Source organism: Tenrec ecaudatus, chromosome 6, assembly GCF_050624435.1.
Source record: "Tenrec ecaudatus isolate mTenEca1 chromosome 6, mTenEca1.hap1, whole genome shotgun sequence".
Lineage (NCBI taxonomy): Eukaryota > Metazoa > Chordata > Mammalia > Afrosoricida > Tenrecidae > Tenrec > Tenrec ecaudatus.
The window spans coordinates 46072042-46096413 of NC_134535.1; the positions used below are offsets into that span (position 1 = coordinate 46072042).

The 24372-nt window shown below is 40.8% G+C and overlaps 1 protein-coding gene across 1 annotated transcript in view; it reads right to left on the bottom strand.

The window, feature by feature from the left end:
- TMTC2 (transmembrane O-mannosyltransferase targeting cadherins 2) overlaps positions 1-24372 on the bottom strand; it is a 489624-nt gene that overhangs the window by 86000 nt on the left and 379252 nt on the right. Inside the window, exon 10 of the mRNA XM_075551215.1 lies at positions 4314-4428. Within this exon, the coding sequence (XP_075407330.1) occupies positions 4314-4428 (115 nt within the window). The remainder of the gene's footprint in view (positions 1-4313; positions 4429-24372) is intronic.

Consider the following 24372-nt stretch of genomic DNA (forward strand, 5'->3'; position numbering starts at 1 on the left):
GCAGCAGCTCCCCAGGAGAAAGACAGGGCTTTCGACCCCTGTAAACCTCACAGTCTCAGCAAGCCAAGGGGGTCCCTATGAGTCAGCATTGACTTGATGGCAGTCTGGTTTTGGTTTAGATACTTTTATTTTTAACTAACATGCCATCTTTGCCAAGTATAAACGAAGGTGAGCACAATGACTTTGAAACTATGTTCATGTAAGATTCAACCTCTGGAACACCTCTTGAAGGGTGCAGGAAGATACAGATTTTCCCCTTGACTGGTCCTTGATCTTCACTTTTATCAACTAGTCTCATCCAGAATGACTCTTTTAAAATTTGGAATGAGCCACTTTTTTTAACTCAATTTATTCTTTGGATAATTTCAATGGGAATTAGCAAGAGAGAGTAGATTAAACTTGCATGCTTGAACTTTATGAATTATAAGTTTTTACTGAATGGTTAATTTTGGATTCCAAGGAACTATTAATCCAGCAACCCAAATCACACTCCCAGAGACATCTCTCCCTCATATCCAACTGGTTGCCAGGCCTTGCCAATTTTAACTTCTAAATATCAATCAACATAACAGTTCTTAAGGAAAGAATTGTTATCAAATTCAACTTAGTATCCTGTGGTATCCCCACACGAAACAACAGATAACACTGAGCAACAAGCAAATTCCTGACAGCTAGCCATTTTGATAACGCTGCAATCCAGGGACAACCAATAATCCTCCTTACTCCTTTCAGCAAACTAAACTCTGAATATCTGATTAGTAACAAGGCTGGTGTTCAGTTTACACAGCTAGTACTTAAGAAATGCTTGAATTTTGGAGCCCCAAAGCAGGAACAATAAGTGAAAACATTCATGGAGATGGTCACCAAGCTGAGTAGGATGGGACGAAGTTTCTATTGTCCTAATAAAATGTTAAATAGAAGTTGCTTAAAAATAATCCTACATATTCCCCTACCACTAACTTGTAACCAACATATTCTCCTGGATTCTAACACTGTGATAACTAAAAATAGTTACAAGCGATATATTCAACAAGGACATGCTTTGTAATGTTCTTATAATGAGTATCTATTGGGAGACCTTGAATTTGATATACTGATTTAATATATAGTGAAATATCCTGTTGATGAAAGTATCTATTGTGTTTAAGATCAGATGTAAAAATGTGTGCATTCTCATCCTTGCAAATACTTTATTGTGACTAAAGGTTGGTATTTTATTCATGAAAACCAAAGTTATCTTCCCTGAAAAAAATAACGAAAAAACCCCAACACTTAACCTTGTCATGCAAACTAAGGTATCTTTTAAAATTTACCCTTCCATTTAAAGGGTACGGCCTCTCTTACAGAGAGGCTACAGCTTATCTTCAAAATGTACTACCAGTAGTCAATTAACTCCTGACTTCTCCTGGTAGTTGTCAGCTTCCTTGGGTTCATTTTAAAAGAAGCGCTTCACAAATGATAAATAACAGGGAGTCCGGGCATTCAAGGGAGGCTTCAGAGTATACTATGCTTCTCTCTGCCAGGTTTCACATTTCTTATCCACAATTTATAAGAAGCCAAGTAGAAATCCATTAAGATACAGCTCTAATAACAATCTCAAATGATAGACCCAGACGAATGTACACATTTTGCATTCCATTTCAGTCCCTTGGTAGAGAGACAGGGGTATCTGAGGGATATGAATGATTAAGGCGCTTTATTTTAGTCTGTATGTGTACACAGCTGTATATGTATTTAAAATAAATACTCATTGTCATCGAGGTAACGCTGACTCAGTGACCCGCTGTGGGTTTTCGAGAATGTCACAGTTTACGGGAGTAGAAAGTCCAGTCTTTCTCCCATGGAGCTGCTGCTGGTCTCAAATTGCCAATCATGCAGATCACAGTCCAATGATGTGACCACTACGCCATTGGGCTCTCTCTCTAGAGAACCGTAGATGCTTGATGTACCCACTCGCTCCCATTGAGGTAGTTCAAACCCCAACTCACAAGAACCCTATGAAGAGCTTTCAAGACTAAATCTTTATGGGAGCAGGCAGCTTCCGCCATCGCCCATTCAGTAACTATGGGTGGGTTTCAACAGTTCCCAGTGCCACCAATGGACTTGATGTGCTTATGCATGTGATCAAATTACACAGTATTAGCACATACACACAGAGGTAAAGGGAACCTGGGAAATCTCCATCGCTGTCAACAGCCTGGCTGTTACAGGACAGTTCTGCAGGCTATGAGTGCTGGAGAAAACCACGTAGAAGGTACAGAAGCTGTCTGTTTTTATTACAATTGTATCTGAATCTATAATCACCGCTTTTTTTTAAGTTCATCCTTTTTAAGGCATGAAAACTTCAATGAACCCCTCTATTATTTTTCTATTACTGAACCTATAGGGCAGAGTATCTATAACGGTTCCTTTGAATTTTCAACACTGTATCAGGGGTCCTCAAACTTTTTAAACAGGGGGCTAATTCACTGTCCTTCAGACCCGTTGGAGGACCAGAGTACAGTTTTAAAAAAAAACTATGAACAAATTCCCATGCACACTGCACATAGCTTATTTTGAAGTAAAAAAACAAATGGGGCAAAACCCCCTGGAGGGCTGGATAAGTGTCCTTAGCCAGCCGAGTGTGGCCTGCGGGCCGCAGTTTGAGAATGCCTGAATGCAAACCGGTATGGGAGCAGACAGCCTCTTCTTTCCCTGTAAAGCTGTTGGTGAGTTCAAGCTGAAAGCCTTCCCAACAAGTAACCCATGTAATAGTGAAGTTTGGTGAGAGGGTGGTAGAGCAAATAGGGCTTCTGAGAGAACAATATCAATAAACTTCTTAAAAGTAGCCTGAAATAGGATTTCTGGATGTATTGAGTGCCTTTTAAAATTCATAACAAATATTGTTCTGCCTTTATAACTTTTTTTAACCATAATTGTGATTAGTTTTCAAAATAACCCTTCTGAAAATAGAAGCACTTAAAAATGGATGGCCTCAGTATGTCTCCGTAGTGCTAATTACAGGGCAACGTTAAGAACTTATAGGTCCAAAATCTATATTTTATTTCACAATCTTCATCAAAAATATTGAAATATGGCTCACCTCTCATATTTACTCTAATGCTTGTCAATACACAAATGTTGAGAAACAGCAGTTTGTTGACAGAATGTTTTAGATTGTGGACATTTATTTTAAGCACATTAATTATAATTGGTTTTCTTTCCATATTTTATGACCAATGATTTTTTTTGGGAGGGGAAAAAGTCTAAGCTCATATGCTGGGGAAATTGCATATATTTTTGTTGCTTGGTACCAGCATGTTTCGAGTCATAGTGTCTATGGAACATCGACCAAGGCGCTGCTCAGTCCAGCACCATCCACACACTTGTTCGTATGTGTGAGCCCCTTGTGTCAGCCACCGTGTCGATCCATCACGGAGGGTCTTCCTCCTCCTCACTCACCCTCCCCTTCCTGAAGCAGGATGTTCTTTTTTAGGGACTGGCCTCTCCCGCTACTGTGTTCAAAGTACAGGAGAGGAAGCCATGCCAACGGAGGGGCATTCCAGGTGTACTTTTTGCAAGACAGATTTGCTTGTTCTTCTGGAAAACCATGGTACTTTCAATATCCTTCACCAACACCATAATTCAAATGCAACACTGATTCTGTGGTCATCCTTTTTCACTGTCTTAACTTTCACATGCACAGAAGGGGATTAAATATCCCACGGCTTGGATTAGGCATAGCTCAGTTGCCAATTGGCATCCTTTGGCTTCAGTACCTTAAAAAGGTTTTGTGCAGCAGATTTGCCATTGCAGTGAAGCCAGGGGCTTTTTTTTACTGCTGCTTCTATGAGTGTTGCTTGTGTCTTAAATCCTTGCTCACTTTCATTTTTCTCCATTTATCAGGATGGAGAACGGCTACTGATCCAGGTGTGAGGTTTTCGTTTTCTGTACATTGATTTGCAACGCATACTAAAGGATACAACCATGATTTTAACCATCAGATGCCTAGAGTCCGCCCCGCTACCAGAAAGGAAGGTTGCACCGTAAGCATGTGGAAGGCTGGCATAAGCCATGGTCATTATCGATACGGTAGTGTATAATGGATTTTTAAAATCCTGATTTATTTTTAGATGGGTATTACGCATAATTCACTTTTAGAACATGGAATAAGAACCACAGAGCGATGTGTGTAAAATATTCATGTTGAACAGCATTTAAAAATGCGTATTATTTCAAACCTCTCTATATATTCTTTTACAAATGAAATGCTGGGAGCCATGCATTCTCTAATCCAGGGCTTTGGTCTTTGAAGCAAAGCAACAAAGACTAACCTGAGCATGTGGGCAGCATTGAAGACAACATCGAACTCGGCGCTGTCTAGCTCAGCTGCTTTTTGTGCCATCTCAGCTGCTTCTAAGAGACGAGCCTCTTCCAGAAGAAACTGACCTGCGAAGCAGGAAGGCAGAGTTCTTAAACAAAGAAAACAATAATTTTATGAAACAATAAAGTTACTAAGACAGAAAAAAATGCATGAAAAGCAAAAGAGGTGTTCCGAAATTAAGACTTAAGTGTGCTATACGTCTACACACCAATTATTTAGTCATATTTTCTATAATTACAGAACACTTGAAGATTTTCTTTATTAAAATGAAATTCTCTGTGGACTATCTACACAAGAAACCATATAAGCAATTTTAAAGATAAAGATTCTAAACAAAGGAGTTGCGTTGATTTTAATTATTGGTACTTAAAAAGTCTTTGTGTCTTTGAGATGCCTATGCAAATAACTATTTCCACACTGCTATATTATGCTCTTACACTTTAAGTAACACTAAAGTTACTTAAAGGGCAGGGTACGATAGGTTTACCATTAACTCCTTCTTGCTTAAATTTCACAGTGCAAATAGAACAAATGCTAAGTTCAGATGTGTGAGATTCTTTCAGGAATACTTTGCAAGATCAGAATGGTTGGCAGATGGGCCACACAAATTCTTTGAAATCACCCCTGAAGAATTGTTATATAATACATCATAGGACCATGGAGGAAAATAATACACACAAAAACAGAATAGCTGGGCTCACTTTTTAAAAAACGTAAATGTGTGAAAGTTTACTGCTCTTACAAAACTAGGGATTTATTAACAGGAACATAATGCATTAGGTGTTTTTCAGGGTGGACCCTGAAGTGAAACAAAACCTATTCTTAGTAAGATCTGTCCACTTGTCAGGCTTGTTGAGCTGGGTTCTAACAATGACCTCTTCCTCCTTCTGAATACACTGCTTCATGTTCCAGAATATGCCAAAAATAAAGTCATGACAAAATAACACGCAAGGCCTGAGGTGTACACAGAAATAGAAACCTTGAAAGTGCTACGTGGAGTTTGTTGAGATTCTTCTTTCCTGGCACTTAGCTGATAAGTATGACAAATTGTCTTCAAACCTAAAAAGACCCACTTCTGAAAATATAAGTCAAAAGGTTCTAAGGATATGCTATAAACCACAGTTAAGAAATAGAGGTCAAAAGTTTTCAACCTTTATTGGTAACAAGTGGTGAGGAAAGAGGACTTTTAGAGAAAACATGACACTCTTTAAGACCAGTTCTTAAGAGATCCCTCGGCCTTCCTTCAGTTGCTTTGTACACACTCCAACACACACATGCATATCACTGTACTTTACATCCAGTTTGCAAGGTCTGCAACCTGTACTTCCTGTACGATAAGGAAGTCTCGAAAGATCATGTGACGACAGAATTTATTACATTAACAGTCAGAACAATGAGTACTGTATATGCTGAAAAACATAATCTAATAACAGCAGAATTTAGGTGTCATACTAATATTCAGAAAAATGATATTCTAACACAATAATAATTACTATATATTATCATGACACAATTATTATTAAAGAAGTGTGCTGGAGTTGAATTATTTGCTACGGCTCTTTCATCCGTGGCATTTGTGCGTCCCTCTAAGAGAGGCGTTGGTCAGTTTTGTGATTCCACTGGGTATAAATTGAGCCATCCAGTGGCAGGGATGGAAAATGCCATGACTGGCCAGGAAGGGGAACCAGGAGTGAAGTGCCTTCGAGTTCCCTTCCCAGAACGTGGGCAGAGGTGCAGTGCTGAGACCACCTGAGGCCGAGTGGCAGGTTCCCAGAAAAAGGAGGCTGAATTGAAGATTGGGATGCTCTTTGGGCACTTACAGTGGTGAGGGAGCTTTGGAACACTCGCCCAAGCAGGGCAGAGGACAAGGGATTGCATGAGATGCCAAGAACCAGAGACGTGTCTGCAAAAAGGCACTGCAGACAAAAGAACTCTGTCCTTAACGTGTTGTAGCTTACCACTTCACACCAAACCAAACCCAAACAGCAAAACTGCTATTGAATCCATTCTGACCTACAGGGACCCTATAGGACCCTATAGGAGAAGGCAGAATTGGCCGCGTGGGTTTCCAAAACGAAAACTCGTTGTTGCTGTTGTTGAAATGTCATGCAGTCGGTTCAGATCTGCTGTGGCCCTAAGTACAACAGAACAAAACACTGCCCAGTGCTGCGCACCCCAGCTTGAGCCCATGGCAGGCGTGTCGTCAATCCATGTCCCTGGGGGCCTGCCTCTCTGTCACTGCCCCCTATCTTTTGCCAAGCATGATGTCCTTCTCCAGAGAGCAGTCTCTCCTGATGTGTCCAAAGTATGTAAGACACAGTCTGACCATCCTTGTCTAGAAGGAGGCGTTGGCTATGCTTCTAAAACAGTGTTTGTCCCTGGCAGTCCCTCGGGAAGGGAGTAGCAAGCCAAGTCTTTCTACTGCAGAGCAGATGGTGGGTTCAAACTGCTTCTCTTGTGGTTAGCAGCCCCATGTATGACCTCTGCACCCCCAGCGGTCCATGCTTCTCTTAAACCTCCACAGTCAGAGCATTCCTGTGATCTCGGAGTGGCCAGGGCCAAGCTGATCACGCCCAATAGGAAGGCAGGGCAGCACGAGGGGGACAGTGCCTCAGATACAGATGAAGACGGAGGCATGCCTGCCTGCTGCCTTGGGGAAATCATCCTGGGCAGACAGGGAGCTAGATTCTTCGCACTTCTGGTAGTTGAAAGAAGTCAAGCATGGTTTTATGCCTTTCCCTCAGTAATTAAAAAAAGAAACAAAAACTAGATCCCTTTCTTAATTTATTACCTAACATTCTGTGCTTTTCTCAACTCCATAAAAAAAACAAAATAATTCTGTGGTCTTAAATTATTAATGAAATGATGTTATTATTACATTTAAAAATAAGAGGAATTACCAAAGAAATTCATGTATATGCTACATAGACATGAGATTAAAGTACATTTGAATGAGAGTAAAATGAGAATGAAATAATCTGTAGTATACTGAAAATTAAAAGATACCAGGCTAAACTCATGCCTGGGCTAGCTATACTTGTCAGAGTTTGTCTATAAAAATTAAAGCATTGTTAGGGTTAGGGTTAGAAAGAAAAAAATTAAAGCATTATATTCCTTATTGGCTGCTTGTAAAGCATACCATTTAGCTAGACATAAATATATCAATTTGCTTATATGATACTTAAACAGAAGATAGTGAAATAATTTATTAGTGGTTCTCTTTTTTTTCCTGATAGTTATTAACCCTGAAATGTATCTAATATTAATAGTTAAGAAAATATCTAAAAATTAATTAAAGACACTTTTCCTGAAATTCAGTGGTCTACATAGCAGAAATGATGAATAATGTAAATGTGGATGAGGGGAGATGAAGGACAGTGTAAGATATGAAATAACAATAACAGTATATAATTGATCAAGAGTACAGGAAGGTGGGAATATGGGGGAAGGAGGGGGATAAAGAGGAGCTTATATCAAGGGTTCAAGCAGAAAATGTCTTGGAAATGATGATGGCAACATATGTACAAATATGCTTGATACACTTGATGTATGGAATGATATAAGAGCTGTAAGAGCCCCCAATAAAATGATGGAAATAAAAATATATAAATTTTAAAAGAAGAAATGAAATTAGTTACGTTTGTCTAACTCTGGAAAAAGAAGGAGACAAGGCATGTGTTGCTTAGCAAGAAACCAAATAGCCTTGCCATCTTGGAGAATGCATTGGAAAGCAGATTATGGTGCATGCAGTTAGGCTAAAATTTAGCACTTTATGATTTGACCTTCCTTTTGATCTATCTTGGTTCTGGTTTTTAATATTTTCTGTTTTCTTTTCAATTGAGTTTTCACTTGATATTATTTTGTTATTACTGTTAGCTTTTTTGCTTCTTTGGATGTTTTCAGTAGATGAAATCCAGGATGGGTGATATTATAGAGACAGCGATGGGATTAACAGCCTCTTGAGGTATTGCAGTGGAGGGAATGCAGAGCTAATCGCAAGGAATAAAGGACAATAGAAAAATGTTCAAAAATTGATGTGATAATGATTGGAAAACTTGAGTGATATGATTGAGCTATTGAATTGTGTGATACGTGGATTACATCCCAATAAACCTGCTTAGAAAATGAAAAGGAAAAGGAATGAGGACATGGAACAGGAGTTCATCAGATGAGCACTATGATATTTAACAGCATATGAAGCCAGTTGACATACAACACCTTGGGGCAACGACTCCCAAGCTTGGCCAATGTCAAGTATAACTTCAAAGGTCAACATCAGAAATAAAATAGGAAAGTCAACTATTTATACATATGAACTCAGATATATGATGCATACCATAACTTAGTATCTATTGATGCTTTAAGTTTTGTAATTAAAGGCTTACAAGGTGCCAAAACCTGCACTGAAACAGAATGTGAATACTGTATATGGTGAAAGAAAAAATTCTTATCATGTTATAACAGTAGAATTTAGTTGTCATATTAACATTCAGAAAAATAATAACCCAACACATCTGTTAAGAATTTGCATAATTCCACCTATTCTGTTTTTGACAAGCCTATATATCTCAATAAGCTCGCATCACTGTTCTCCTATGAGAAAGCCATAAGATATTATGCAGTGTTAATGATTTGGTATCATTTTGTAAACTGAATTTGAAAATCTGAACAAAACTCAATGTATTATACTGATGGCTATGTTAGATAATGGCATTAGTTTGAAATAGGGCCTGAAATTGATGGAAAATAGAACAGTAAGTACTTCAGATACATAAAACCAACACAGTTATAAAAATAAAGACTTGAAGAACCGTTTCTTGTTTAAAATATTCACACCCAAACCCATTATCATCATATCAGTTCCAACACTTAGGAGCCCACAAGTCAGAGTGGAATGGTCCCATCTGGTTTCCAATGTTATAAATACTCATGGACGCCAACAGCCACATGGAGCCTCATACAGAACAGCTGGTGGGTTCAGACCACTGACCTTCTGGTCACTGCTATGTAACCCCTGCTCCAACAGAGCTCCTAAAGATACCAACGACGCCTGACTCCATGTATGAATGGGAGAAAGTTAAGAGCAAATCTATTCTTACCCCTTTTGGTGGACTTTCAATCAAATTGCCCTTCACCAACTAATTCATCTGTTATTGATCCTCCCAGCCCCTGGGAACCACACCGTCCCTCAGTGTAGCAATCTGCTGCTTCACCCCTTGACTTCTCCGAAACTACTGGGCGGTATGGGTCCCTGACTTATTCCAGGCCACAGTCCCTAATTTGTCTTGCCCACCTAGTACACTGAGTACCTTTCATTTGAACGGCCTACATTTTTTCCTTCTCAGTCAAGTCCAGATGTGATCTGCTTCCAAGAGTGTCAGAGCTGCTTAGCATTTCAGTTGTAATGTAATATAATTTATTACATCAGCTAGAGGTCTTCTCTGAGGAAAAGCTAGGTGGATTATTAATTTTGCTAGCTCGTGGGAGATAAACAAGAACTGTCTCAAGATAGCCACTCTCTGAACAGGATGTGGTGAGATACTGATCTCATGATTAACACTTGGGATGTAAGCCTTTAAAAGAGGCATTAAAAGGCATGGAATCATTGCTAAGAGAAGTGACTATTAACAGATGCGAGTCTCACAGGTAGTCTTAACTAAAGAAGGTAAAGGCCTGTTGGTTAGTCAGAACCATTGCCACACAGCGCCACCACAGCATGACAAACGGACACACAAAGAGTGAAAATACCAAATGTCTTGGGAGAAGTACAGCCAGAAAGTTCCTTAAAGCACGGATGGCAAAACTTCGTCACATGTGCTTTGGGCATGTTATCAGGGCAGACCAGTCACTGCAAAAGGCCATCATGTTTGTAAATTCAAGGGGCAGCATGAGAGAAGAAGACCCTCGACCAGATGGACTGACACAGAGCCTGTCACAATGGGCTCAACTATAAGAACCAGTGTGATCATGGTGCAGGACTGGGTGCTTCATTTCCTTCTGCTGAACATGGGGTCACTGTGAAGCAGAGCCAATTCAACTGTACCCCAGAACCATAACACTGTTTAGCCCAGGATAGGGCTGGTTCCTGGTAGAAATCCACACTTTCTAAAGGGGAAAGGTGGTTGATTTTCTACCCACAAACCTTACACACAACTACCAATTATCTGTCAGGGAGAGTTTGTGGGCTGCTAGGACGATATCAGTGGAGTACACAGGTTGACAAGATTAGGAAGAAAGCTTTTGTGACCTACTTCCAAAAATTAACCAATGAACCCTATGGCTCACAATGGTCAAGTTCATAACTCATTAATTACGCTGCTGGTGGATGGTACTGGCAACAGCTGTTCCCATTGCCTGGCCTTACCATGAGTTGGGGCTGACTCGATATCTATTAACAACAACAATATTTGGGGGATCACAAAGGAAGAGGCAAGCCCTGAAGCTCAGTGAGGTTATCCATCTTTATGGGCGCAGAAAGTCTCCTCGCTCTTGTTGGTGTGCTTGGTGGTTCAAGCTGCTGACACTGTAGTGAGGGGGCCAAACAGTTAACCACTGCACCCCCAGGACTCCTTAACTGATAACGAATACACATTCATAGTGAGTGCCTTTTTTATGTGATCTAAGGATTCGAATCTTTTAAAAAATTCCCCAGGACAGTGAGTTGCTTCAGAGGCCGGTACTGCTCTGTTTCCTTATGTGGCTGCTGGTTTTATGATAAGTACCCTCGGTGAAAACTCAAGTGGTGTACTTACTGAAGCCCTTTTTTGTACGTATGTTGAACTTAATTAAAAGTTGAACAAAAACAACGAATCTTCTTTCCATCCAGAAAAACCTGCAGCTCCATGATCAAATATATGTATGGATACAGAGAAATTTATTCCTATTTATTTTTTAACTTAAATACTTCTGTAATGTCCTCTCTTCTCTGCTAGATTAAGAATGTTTCTAGGAGGAATGTTATATTTATCTTTTGCTTACCTCATGGTAGATATCCCTCTGTTCTGTGTTTATTTGGTCCAAACTAAATGTTTTCTGTTCAATCTGTTAGCTCATAGTCTCATCTTTTAACACTAACTGGATCTAGTTCACAGTGAAATGGAATACAATAGATTTTTAACCAAATTCTACAGTTTGAAGCTGTTGTGAAATGAAGGCATCTTTGAAGGTGTGATTGCATGTTTGTTCCAGGGAACACACATGTCGAAAACCAGGACCATCATGGTGCTCGAGTCTTGAGGTTTCTGGTCTTAATAGCTTCACTTAGATGATCTCCGTGGGAACTGTGCTGTGCCGATCCTTTCATGGCCATTCACTGTAGCCTTTTAAGACACTAAGGTTGAGGATAGGATGAAACATGAGTGCCTAGTGACCTTTTCTACCTAGGTTCTAGCTTGCATTTTAAGGTGAAGCAAGGAGCTAAGTAAAAAAATAATGAGTTGCTTCCGCACCATTCTATAACATATATTTTCCTAAATCTCCACAGTCGGGTCTGAAAGGATGAGAATGAGCCACTGGGATTACGCTGGGAGGAACATTTCAATCTGACATGAAAGACTGCGAGGCCGGAACGTGCCCGATGTGTTGGAGACATGTCAAGCAGGTCTGTGTAGCATGAACCCAGGACAAAGGGAAAAACGGGAAGAGAAGAGGCCAAAGAAACCCTGCGTGGGAGAAGGAAGTGCTGATCCCATCAGACTGGGTAGACCTTTAAAGGCTTTCATGTGTCTTCTGGCTGAGCCAGGAGATTGATATGATGGGACTTATTATTTACAGCATAACTCTGACAGCCGAGTTTGGAAAGTACTCAAGTGGAGGCAAGAGCAGAAGCCGGGAGACCAGTGAGGAAGCTACTGGCCTATTCCAAAATCAAGATGATGACAGCTTCAAGGTCCTCATGGTGGTAGAAGACAGGCAGTTTATGATATATTTTAATGATCAGATGTTCTTTCTCACAGGGAAATATCTTAATGCCAATATTATATTCTAATTGTTATTACTGTAAGTATGTTTTATCTCTGTCTTTGAATATTCTTCAAGCTACATAAGATTTTTTTTCCCAATAAAGGGGTTTAGATGATCATGGCACTTATTGTAGATACTTTGAATTCCCTAGTTTAGCTGTATTGACTGTAAGAGTAAAGTTTTCATAGATTTTTTTAGTCAGAAACCCCAGGCCCAACTAATCTTGGGAGTTTATAGGTAGAATTTTTACAAAGCAGTGTTTGAGCTCATAGCTTAAGAAGAGCTTACATTTTTATAGATTTCCCCCTCCTAAAAGACAGCCTGTTAAATCAAATGATTAATGAAGGATTTATCTTGACAGTCTTGAAGTACTTAAATGTTCAAAAAATTCTACCAGGCAGTTTAAAAGGTTTGGTTATACGATTGTCCAGAGAAGAAATGGTATATATAATTCTAGTAACTGAGACATGCCGTCAACTGCTTTATAAAAAATTGCTTCTCCTGTTTTAGACTAGCTTTCTTTGTATCTCTACCCCTTGAAATTGCTCCTACTTTTAGCTTGTTTCCCTATGTCTAATCCCCCACTCGGAGACTGGGGTTCCTTCCTTTCTTTCTTATAAGTTCTCCCCTCCTCATTTTGCTTGTTTGTTTGCTTTCTCTCTGTCTCTTTGACTTAAGATGACTGAGATGACGGTCATTAACTTGGGAAAGACGAACTATAAACCAAAGAGCAATGAAAGGGTGATGCCGAAATGTACACCTGCAAGCTTACCCCGTTGTGCTTTCCTTATCCGAATGTCTTCTTCATCACCACAGACGATGGATGTGTTTGTCACAGTTACTATGTGTGACAGAAGTGATTTATCAGAAAGCTGTTCCTGCATGCAAGGAAGTGAATCCATAACTTTAAAAAGAGAGAGAGTTTTGAAAAAAATAAACCCAAATTTTGTGTACTTTATATCTGTCTGATCTATGTACATATCTACTATGGGGAAAGGACTAGGTTTTCTACTGTAAATTTTTACAGCCTCAGAAACCCACAGGGGCAATTCTTCTTTGTCCTGTAGGGTCACGATGAACCGGAAGCAGTGCAGTGGCAGGATATAAGTGAGAAACCCCTCATCTAGAACATGCCATTATGCCTCGAAATGAGGGGCTAGGCATGTCAATTGCAACTAACTGCATTATGCCCAGACCTCTCCCGAGTTCAGAGCATGGCACGACGTCTGTATTTTGTTTTTCACCTAAGATGCTGTTTCTCCACAGCCTGGCCCACCAGGCCGTGAGGAGGATGCTCCTGAGTAGAGCAGCCAGTCCACAGAGAGAACAACATGGCTGGCCCCACTATGAGACATGATGCCCCTCAGTGACTAAGGGCGATACAGGGGACTGCACCGGAGACACAGTGTGGGAATTGCACCTGACCTGATCCCACCACACCGAGGCAAATCACTGGGGGAGTGCAGCCGAACACCAAGGGAATGGAGTGGCAAGGTCCCCAGGGAGTGCTGAAAGTGGACTTTGGGGCCTGGGCGTGGTGCCCCAACAGACTGGACTGGAAAACGCTCCTAAGGGCCAGCAAATGATCCCTGAACTAACTACAAGCTTTTCTTTTGTGAAGTGTTTTGTTTTGTTCTTTGTCAATGGTTTGTTTTTGTTGTTTTGTTGTCTGGTTGTATACTGTTGCTTTGTTTTCCTCTGTCTTGTTTTCATGCATGTTAGTGTCTCCACAGGTCTGTCTGAATAGGACAGGCTGGATGAACTATCTGGAGGAAAAAAAACGGGACTGACAGTTCCAGGGGGACTTGGGGTGGGGTGGGGGGTAGTGGGGGTAAGGAAGTGGTGTTAACAAACACAGGGACAAGGGAACAACATGGGACCCAAAATGGTAGTGAGGGGGGAGTGGCAGGCATGGTGGGAAATGATCAAGGGTAAGGTTGCTTAGAGAAGAGGCATAGCTGTAACCCAGGTGGCGACGGAGCATGGTAGTGGGGCAGGAGGAAAGTCAAGGGAGATGGAGGAAGGAGCTAGGAGTCAAAGGGCATATATGGAGGTCTAGACAAAGACATGTACATGCAAATATATACAGGAGGATGGGGAAATAGATCTATGTGTCTATATTTATAGGTTAAGTATTAAGGTGGTGGAAAAACCTTGGGCCTCTACTCAAACACTCCCTGAATGTATGAATACTTTCTTTTATTAAATTGGAACTCTATGATGCTCACTCTCCCAACACAACTGCTGAAGCCAAAGTGGGTGAACAAGTAAATGTGGTGAAGAAAGCTGATGGTGCCCGGCTATCAAAAGAGATAGTGTCTGGGGTCTTAAAGGCTTGAAGGTGAACAAGCAGCCATCTAGCTCAGAAGCAAAAAGGCCCACATTGAAGAAGCACACCAGCCAGTGCGATCACGAGGTGCCAAAGGGACCAGGTATAAGACATCATGCAAAAAAAAATATATATATATATATATATATATATGTATATGTATATATGTGTGTGTATGTGTGTGTGTGTGTGTGTGTGTGTGTGTACCATATTGAATGAAGGGGGAAGTGCAGAGTGGAGACCCAAGGCCCAAGTGTCGGCCAATGGAGATCCCCTCATAGAGTGGTTTAGGAGAGGAGATGGGTCAGTCAGGGTGCGAGGTAGTACTGATGACGAACACAGCTTTCCCCCAGATCCTGGATGCTTCCTCCCCCCAACTACCATGATCTGAATTCTACCTTGCAGGGCTGGATAGGGCAGAGGTTGTACACTGATACATATGGGAGCTGGAGGCACAGGGAATCCTGGGTGGATGATACCTTCAAGACCAAGGGTGTGAGGGGCGATGCTGGGAGAGGGGAGGGTGAGTGGGTTGGAAAGGGGGAACTGATTACAAGGATCCATAGTGACCTCCTCCCTGGGAGATGGACGGCAGAGAAGGGGGGGTGGAGGGAGACTCCTGATAAGGCAAGATATGACCAAATAACGATGTATAAATTACCAAGGGCACATGAGGGTGGGGGGAGCGGGGAGGGAGGGGGAAAAAAAGAGGACCAGATGCAAAGGGCTTAAGTGGAGAGCAACTGTTTTGAGAATGATTGGGGCAGGGTATGTGCAGATGTGCTTTATACAATTGATGTATGTATATGTATGGATTGTGATAAGAGTTGTATGAGCCCCTAATAAAATGTTTTAAAAAATAATTTAAAAAATATGCTGTTTCTCAAAATGTAGGTTTGGGACTAGCAGCGTCTGCATCGCTTGGGAGCATGTTGTGTGAAGTTCATAACTTGCTCCAGATCGTGTGAATCAGAACTTCAAGGATGGGGCCCACCTCTGTTTTAATATGTCCTAAGGTGAGTGTGTTGTGGGCTAACACTAAAGAGCTACTGAGAGAGGTGTTCTTGTAGACTTTCTCAATGAGGATGTGTTCACTGACGTGCCTGCTTTCCTCACGTTCCTTCTCTCTTGCCTTTTCTAAGCCTCTCAACTTCCCACAGAGTCCTAGCGCCCTTGCTAAGTTTGAGGTGGGCCGAGTGAGCAAGCAAAGGACACCCGCAGGACCCATCCATACAGCTCATGTTGAGGCAGAAAAGGCCCTGAAATGGTCCCTAAGTGAACAGGAGATCCAGAATGTGTGCTGAATTGGACAAGGTTCCCACTGCAAAGGAGAGTAGAGGATCAGCAGACCAGGACCTTGAACTCTACTGGAAAGGAGTTCAGGACAGCTGGCATGGCTCTATTAAATGTATTTCTCCCCTGACTCTTTCCAGAAAGGTTATGAAGTACCCAAGCACCACAGACGGAGTCAGGAAGACTATCAATGAGATTAAGAATTCCAGGGAGCCAAAGAGACATCGAAAGGATCCCAGGTGGAGGTCTCAGTTGCTAGCCAAAAGGTTGGTGGTTGGATTTCACCCAGCAACTCACTGGGAGGAAGATCTTGCTTTCTGCCCCTGCAAAGGTTACTGCCTAGGGACCCATTTGCAAGTCTCTATCCTGTCATCTGGAGTGACTATTAGATGGAATTGACTCTGTGATACCCAGCAATAAGAACTGCAGCCACAAGGAGAAAGTGGACAGAGAATGGAAGGAAAGATAAAGGAAGGTATCAGAAACTTTCTGAAGCCTTTGTAGAGAGCAGGTGTCCTCACACTGAGGCCCGCGGGCCACATGTAGCTTGCCGAGGACATTTATCCGGCCCGCTGGGTGTTTTTGCCCCATTTGTTTTTTACTTCAAAATAAGGTATGTGCAGTGTGCATAGGAATTTGTTCAAAGTTTGTTTGTTTTCTTAACTATCGTCTGGCCCTCCAATGGGTCTGAGGGACAGTGAACTGGCCCCTGTTTTAAAACTTTGAGGACCCCTGGTATAGAGGTAGAGGGAGAGTGGTGAAGAGTTGAAGAAAAGAGATGCTGGAGGGAGGGTAAATAAGAGGCAAGGGTAAGGACAGATGCACAACACAATCCCGATACAGACTCACAAGAATATAAACTCAACAGGGGCCAGTTATGCTTAATTAAAAATGACGAGGACATACTGCGCTTGAAACCATCGAAGAATTTTATTAGATAAAGATGAAGGCACAGGCATCTAGAGCAATCTACGCTGCTCATAATGAGGCTGAGAGGCAAGTCAAAGACAAAGATGGGAGTAGCCACATTTGGAAAGATACTGCGCATATGTGCATTAGAGAATTTTAAGGGCAGGGCTGAGGTGGAGCAAGGGCCTCAAACATAAGTGCTGAAGTCACTTCTGAAAGGACCTATATCTCTTAGCCTAAATTATGTTGGTAATGACAAGGGAGAGGGGTGGTTCAAGAAGCAGACTGCTTACATTCAGAACTTGCTTGGAATCTTAATGAGCTTTGGAGGCTTTCATTTGCAGATGCGTCCTTTGTTTTTGGTATGTGTCACTGAGTTGGCTCCTCCACAGAAGGACCCTTTGCATAATGAAGTGAAACACTGCCCAGGGCTGGGGGGGCTGCACTGCACCCCCCCCCCCCACCATTGTTCCTGTTCATGAGGCCACTGTCAATCCACCTCCTGGAGGCCTTCTACTCTTGGGCTGCCCCTCACTTTTAGGTACATGATGCCCTCCGCCAGGAACTGGTTTCTCCTGACAACATGCCTCAGGTACTAGAGACAAAGCCTCGCTCTCCCTGCCACTCGGGAGCGCACTGGCCTTGCTTCAAGACAGATTCCGCTGCCTTTTGAGCAGTCCATGGTACTTTGACTATGCTTCTGCCAGCCCAACTCAACTGCAGCCATTCTTGGTCTTCCTTATTCAATGGCCACCTTTCAAATGCACAGGAAGCAAGTACAAACCCATGGCTCAGGTCAGGCTTACTCTTCCTCTTAGCAACAGCCTTGCTTTTCAACGCCCAGAAGGTCTTGTGCAGCAGATTTAGAGACAAGCTCGTGGCAAGGAGATCCGTTGAGTTAGTGGAAGTCAGAAAAAGAACAGCAAACAAGGAGCACAGGAGACACTCAAATTGTTCCAGACAGGCAAGTTGCTTCCACCTCACCGGGACCCTCAGTACCACAGAATGAACCGCCTTTGCTGTCCTTCAGCCCATTGTTTCAGCCACCACGTCAGTCCATCTCACCGAGGGCCTTCCTCTTTTTAGCTGCACCTCTGCTTTCCCAAACATGAAACTACTTAGTCAACATAGCTAAGACTAGAAAACAGCATTAGTTTGTGTGTTCTCTATTAATCTACACCTAAAACGCACTTTACTTGACACCGTGGGTTTACAGAGATGAACCCTGTTGACCAATGGAACTACAGAGAAAGGTTGAGATTGATCCAGTTAATGAAAATTGTCCATTGATTAACTCAAAAAGTATTGGGGGCGGGGGGCTAAGTATGATGTCAACTACTGTACTTGGAACTCTACATAAACTCCTCATTCTGCTGCAAGCAGTCATTCTCTTTCGTCTGGTCTTACTGTGTGCATAGTAGTTGGTAAATAGCCTTGCTCTTTTCTTAATTTTTAGGTCTTTACTGTATCCGCTCCCTATTCTGCCCCTTATATATTTATTAATCACATTTTTTAAATACAAGAATTCATTCTCTTAAGATTTTTTATAGTTAAAACATATAAATGGCTCTTACTACAATTTAATGAATTCCGGTGATGCGGTGATTAAGTTTCAGCTGTGAACCTAAAGATCTGCAGCTGGAAGTGACGAGCTGATTCTCTGGGGAAAATGGTGTCTAATAGTCAGTTTCCTTAAAGGTTTGCATCCTAGCAAATCCTATAGACAGCTCTATTCTGTCATATGGGCCACTATGAGTTGGCATCAGTGTGTGGTAATTATAATTTATGTTTTGAGGTTTTAACTTACTCAACATGTGGTACATGCTAGTTGCTCTATAAAACTGAAGTGAGTCTCCACAGCTGGTTGCTGTGGCAATCAGGTCCAGGTTGCGGCACAGAGAAGAGTGTAGCGGGGCCTAGACCATGTTAAGGAAGATAACAGCAGAAGGGCTAAAGAAAGCAATAGCACAAGGCCTTGGTTTGGAATCTAGGAATGTCTCAGTTCAAAATCCACTCCCCGAACATACTGCATTCTCTACATCCTTATTGACAAAAGAGTTTTTCAGTTTTCTTGCGTCTTTTTACATAGGTAGGTCTAAACAAATACATGCGTATGTAACTGGGACTTTACTTTTCAGTAAAATGTGGTTCAATTATGTACAATTTTTAAAAATTTGAGTATGCTTTCATACCCCACAAAAGTAAGCAAGAGATAGAAGAACATGTCATAATCCGACCCCAAGGTTATAGAAATGAATTAATGATCTGCACCTGATATTGTGCCAGGCAGGTATATATATGCTCCTTGATGCTGACTGCTATCATTTTTGAAGTTCATTGTTCCATAATTACATGTAGTCAAACCCACTGTCACTGAATTGATTCTGACTCAGAGTGACCCTTTATGGTATTTGCAAGGATGCACATCTTCAGGGCACAGACAGCCTCTGCTCCTTTCCAGTTAGCAGCCTCATGCCTACCCCACAGTGCCGCTAAGGCTCCTTAGACACGACCCAGAGGAGGATGAAACTACCTGCCGGCCAGCCCACTCGCCCGCCTTGTCCCAGGCACTGTGGTTTCCTCTGGGAGGCCGGCAGCCTGTTTCTGAGCCACATTTCCTCATTTTTCAAAGAAGGATGACTTCATTGTATCACACTATACAAACCCCAGACCTCCAGCATCCAGTCAGTTCTAACTGACGGCTCCCCAATCCAGAGTTTCCCAGGCTGTACATCTTTATCAGAGCAGACAGCTCAGCTCTCTTCCATGGAACAGCTGGTGGGTTTGAACCACCAACCTTTTGGTTCACAGTTCAACATTTACCCAAGGGCACCACCAGGACTCCTTTCATGGTATTATCAACTCCATACATCACTGGCATTAAGTCAATTTGTAATCACAGCCACCCTACAGGACAGAGTGACACGGACTCTAAGTCCCTGGAACTACATCTACCTTCTGAAGAGCTGCTGGTGGCTTCCAAAGAATGCCCTGACAGTGCCAGCCAGTGTGCAACCCACTGACCCATCAGGTTCCTTCTCCTGGTGTGCTAATGATGATTAAACGAGAAAGCAGAAACTGCATCTGCTGAAATGTGCTGATGTGTCTCCTCTCTCTTTTTCATCTTCTCCGGCTCCCTCCCTCCTTTCTCTTGCTGTAACTTGAAGGCTCTCGCCCTGTCTTGATGACCTCCACTGTCCTCCCGCCTCTCTAGGGCCAGCCAGCACATGATCATGAATGCCCCGTGCTTCTGCTCTGTGCTTCTAGTAGGAAAGCAAAGACTCATGGAGAAGCAATAACATGAGAGCCTGGGCTTCAGAGTCAGATGAAGTTCATATCCCTATATTACTGGCTATTCCACCACAGACCCTTCAATACGTCACTTAAACTTTTAATGCCTTTGCATTGTAAAGTTGGGATAATGTTGCTAAAATGATGAAATATCAATGCATCAAGCACTGGGTCTGGAACCTAATTGTGGAATGATGGACTTCATTAATGACAGCGCCCAGCATCACAGGATACATACCAATCATTCGTCCATTCTGGTAACTCGGCAGTCAGATTATGGCACACTATATTAATTTGGTAATCCAAATATTGTGAAGCACCTTCAATCCTTGCATACCTTTACCCCGACAGTATCCATTTTCTCTGTGTGTATTTGTGTGTGTGTGTGTGTGTGTGTGTGTGTGTGTGTGTGTGAAGCTATAATAAAACTTGGTGGGTAGGAATGGATATTATCTCAGAATCTCAGAAGTATATTCTTACCAGCATTTTACAAATGAGGGGAATGCAAACTGAGAGGCTAAGAAACTTGCTCAAAGTTTTACAACAAACCAGTGTCAAGTCTTCCATTTGTATGACTATTATGCTGAGCTGGGTAATAGGTAGTTATTGTTACCTGGCTGCATTAGTTTTTAATACACTCTAGGAAGGGAGTTTTTAAGCCTTAATTTATATAAGAGTTCAGGGATATTTTTAGTTTGAAATTTAAAGATTCTCTCAGATCAATAGTTTCAAGATTTCATCCAGTTTCAGTGTCTTCAGAAAATATGTATTCAACAAAAATTTGAAATTTTGTTGTACATTTCCCCTTTTTATCAGTATTTTCTATAGAATACTTAATAACAATGTCTAATAAAGGCAGATGGGTGCATATAATTCTGGCCTCATGGCAAAGGAGGCAGTTAACAACCCACCCACCCTGCCCCCATTTCCCCTGCTATTTCTCCCTTGCTTTCTTCTTCCCTTTTGCTCTAGAGTCTAGGCAAATAGGACCCAAGTGTAGTCAGTGGGATGGCATGCAAGCTTTTATGATCACTGTTACTGACTCAATTAGTACAGAAAGTCTGGCGTGGGCATTTTTTCCTTTGACTTGGGAGCGAGTTGACAACCGCAACTCCGAAGATTAGAAAAGTTAAGGGGCAGACAACTCAGAATAACAGTTCAGAAAAGCAGGCAGAGAAAAGAATTGCACAACTTGAAGAATGTATTTAATTGTACGTGTTCAGCTGTGTGCCATCTGAATATATTATATAAACCTGAAAAGAAGATTTAAAATATACATACAAGATTACTGCTGTCTTTCCTAAGGATTCTCTAAGTAAATTAAGATTCTTTTACATTTTGTTAAAGCATATTTTCCTCTATAAAGATAACATGTTGGTTATAAATATTTTTAAATAGCTAGAAAACATCAACATTATCACCTAATAGTTGCAAGGGTCCTACAAACGAACACGTACACTTTCAGCAATTTTGTGCTTTCTGTTTTGCTTTGCTAGTTTAATCACAGTTGTTATGTAAAATATAATCATGTTTCATGAACAATTTGATTCCGGCTTCTTTAATCTAACCTAATGACATAGGTGGTGAACTCTGTTGTTATATACCATTTATAAATTTACTTTAGGACTTAAACAGTATTTCATCAAGTGAGTAAAATCCTAATTTATTTAACAATTTCCCGTTCTCAGGAATTTAGTTGCCTTCCCATTTTGCCTCAATTTTTAAAAAAGTACTGCAGTGTTTCAATTGCTATCTCCGTGGATAATTTGAAATGCAAAAGAACATTTTTTGTGCAAGTATATTTTTAGAAAAAAATTACTGAGAATAAATGTTATGGCAGCTTATGAAGTTTGCTATTTGCATTCAAATTTCTTTGGTTTATAATGAAACAGTACATTTTGCTATCTTTGCAAACCAGTTTTATTTCTTCTTTTATGAATCATTTGTCCATATATTTTCTATTTCATTTACTGTGGGTTTTTCTGTAGTTTTACTCTTTCCTATGCATTGAGTGGACTTCCTTTATCTTTTCTTTTATGAAAATTATTTCCTATAGTTTACTATTTAACTTTTAAACTTATTCTGTTTTTTAATGTTTAGAATGTCCATTACCATGATTCTCATTTTTCTCACAAGAAAGCTAAAATTCTGAAAGGTTTTGGGCACTAGCCCACAGAGAATATATTCAGATAAGAAGATTAAGCCATATTAAGTTTATTAGACACACTTTAACAGTATTTAAAACTTAAAAGTAACATAATCACTTGAAGCAATCTTTAGAAAACTCCAATCCCAATTATATACGCAGTCACTCTATACGCTACCCTTGAAACAATAAAAGACTGGAATTTTTAAAAATCAATGCTTTGATCATAAGCACTAAAGCAATTTTAATCTCCACATAATTCTGCAACATCCCATCCAAAAGTATTTTTATTTTTAAACTCGGTAATGTTATTATTTAATTTATTACTTAATTTTTTATAATTGTTCTTATCATTTCTGAAGTGATTAAAATGGATTTTTATAATACACTCAATCTCACTCCATTGCTATCTTCTATTTTTAATTATGAATAATGAAAAATGATGATAGGCCTCTCATCTATAATTTTCAAGAGTCTTCTCCCCTTATTCACAGAGAAAGATCAAACACTATGTTCTAACCATTTCTTCTAGTGATTACTTTTTTACAAATGAAGCTTAAATAGTACCTGAACCATCCTAGATAAAAAAACAGTACAATGTTAACAATAAAAAGCTCTCACTTACAGTTCAAAGAACTGAGCTTTCGTTCTTCCTTGTCATTTATATTGTCAAGTTTAAGAATATTAATTTTGAATATTGAGTTTATTTTTTAAATTGGCATGATCTTTAAGCACTTAGCCACTAACCGAAAGGCTGTTGGGCAAGTTCGCCTGAAGTTACCTAGGAAGAAAGGCCTGTTGGTCTCCTTCTGTGAAGTTTGCCTTTGGAAATCCTAAGGCGTTTTACTCTTAACAGAGTGAACACAAGTTGAAGTTGGCCTGATTTTATAATTGGTCATAATCAGAGTAGCTAATGGTACTGGTGGCTCCTGAGCATGGCAAATTGGTAGAGAATTATGGTATGAAACTACTAGGTCATCGTGCTGTTTAATAGTAATTTTCCACGTCACTGCAGGGCCTTCTCTGTTTTATTCACTGCTGTATTATGAATACAGGCATATTTTCTAGGAGAAAGTAGCCCTTTGATAACTGGATGGATACATGGAAGTAGCGTTTAAAGAATGAGAGATAAATGACAGGCATGAGGAGAAAAAAAACAAAACCCAACAAAATAGTAAAACTTCTCGCTACTGGCAAAGACTCCCATAGACAGATTTACTCGAAATTCAAAAAGCACACTATTCTGTGGTCTGCAAAGTATGAAAGACAGAATAACGTGTCTCTTCCTGGGAGAAAGGTGTGGCTCTCGGCTCGTGGGCAGATCTGCGGTCTCGGGCACGTTGAGGAACAGCTCTACTCCGTCTACTGAGGCTGCTGTGAGTCACAAACCATTTGATAACAGGGAGCTTTCATTGTTTTGCAACACTATTAGCGCACTGTACAAAAATGTATGAGAAAGGGAAGATCTAAAAATAATTTAGACAATAACAGGAGTAGGTAGAAAAAGACAAGTCAAAATAATAAAGGGGTCAACTGATAATATTAATACAAGAGTTTTTTTTCAATCGCTTTTTCAAATGTAGCATTGATAGCAATGAAAGGACCTGATTATGAAAAACGTAAAGCGAACAGTCAAATTCAGGGAGATAAGCTTAGGCAACGTCGTGAGTAGTAGTAGTAAAAGAAAAAGGAGAAGAAGGCGGCAGGACTGGGGTCATGTCGGGGAATGATATTTCATAAAATGCAGTGGAAAAAGAAGTGCTGAAAAAATAGAAAATTAACCACAAACTACCTATAATGGTAAATAGTATACAAAATAGAAGATATGAGAACAAGCTTAATTCAAAATACGAGGTATACGGCAGGCAAAAAGAATAAAGCTCTGCCGTCAATTTAAGTTCGTTTCTATGTTAAAATGGAAAGACAATTTCACTGTGAAACAAAATAAGGTTCTGCGGTAAATGGTATAAAGTTACATGCTGCATTATGCCGGAACAATAGAGCGCAGCAAACCTAGGTTCGTGGACACCCAGACAGTAATGTAAGTGACGGCATGGTCAAGTGCTGGCTCGGGGCAGC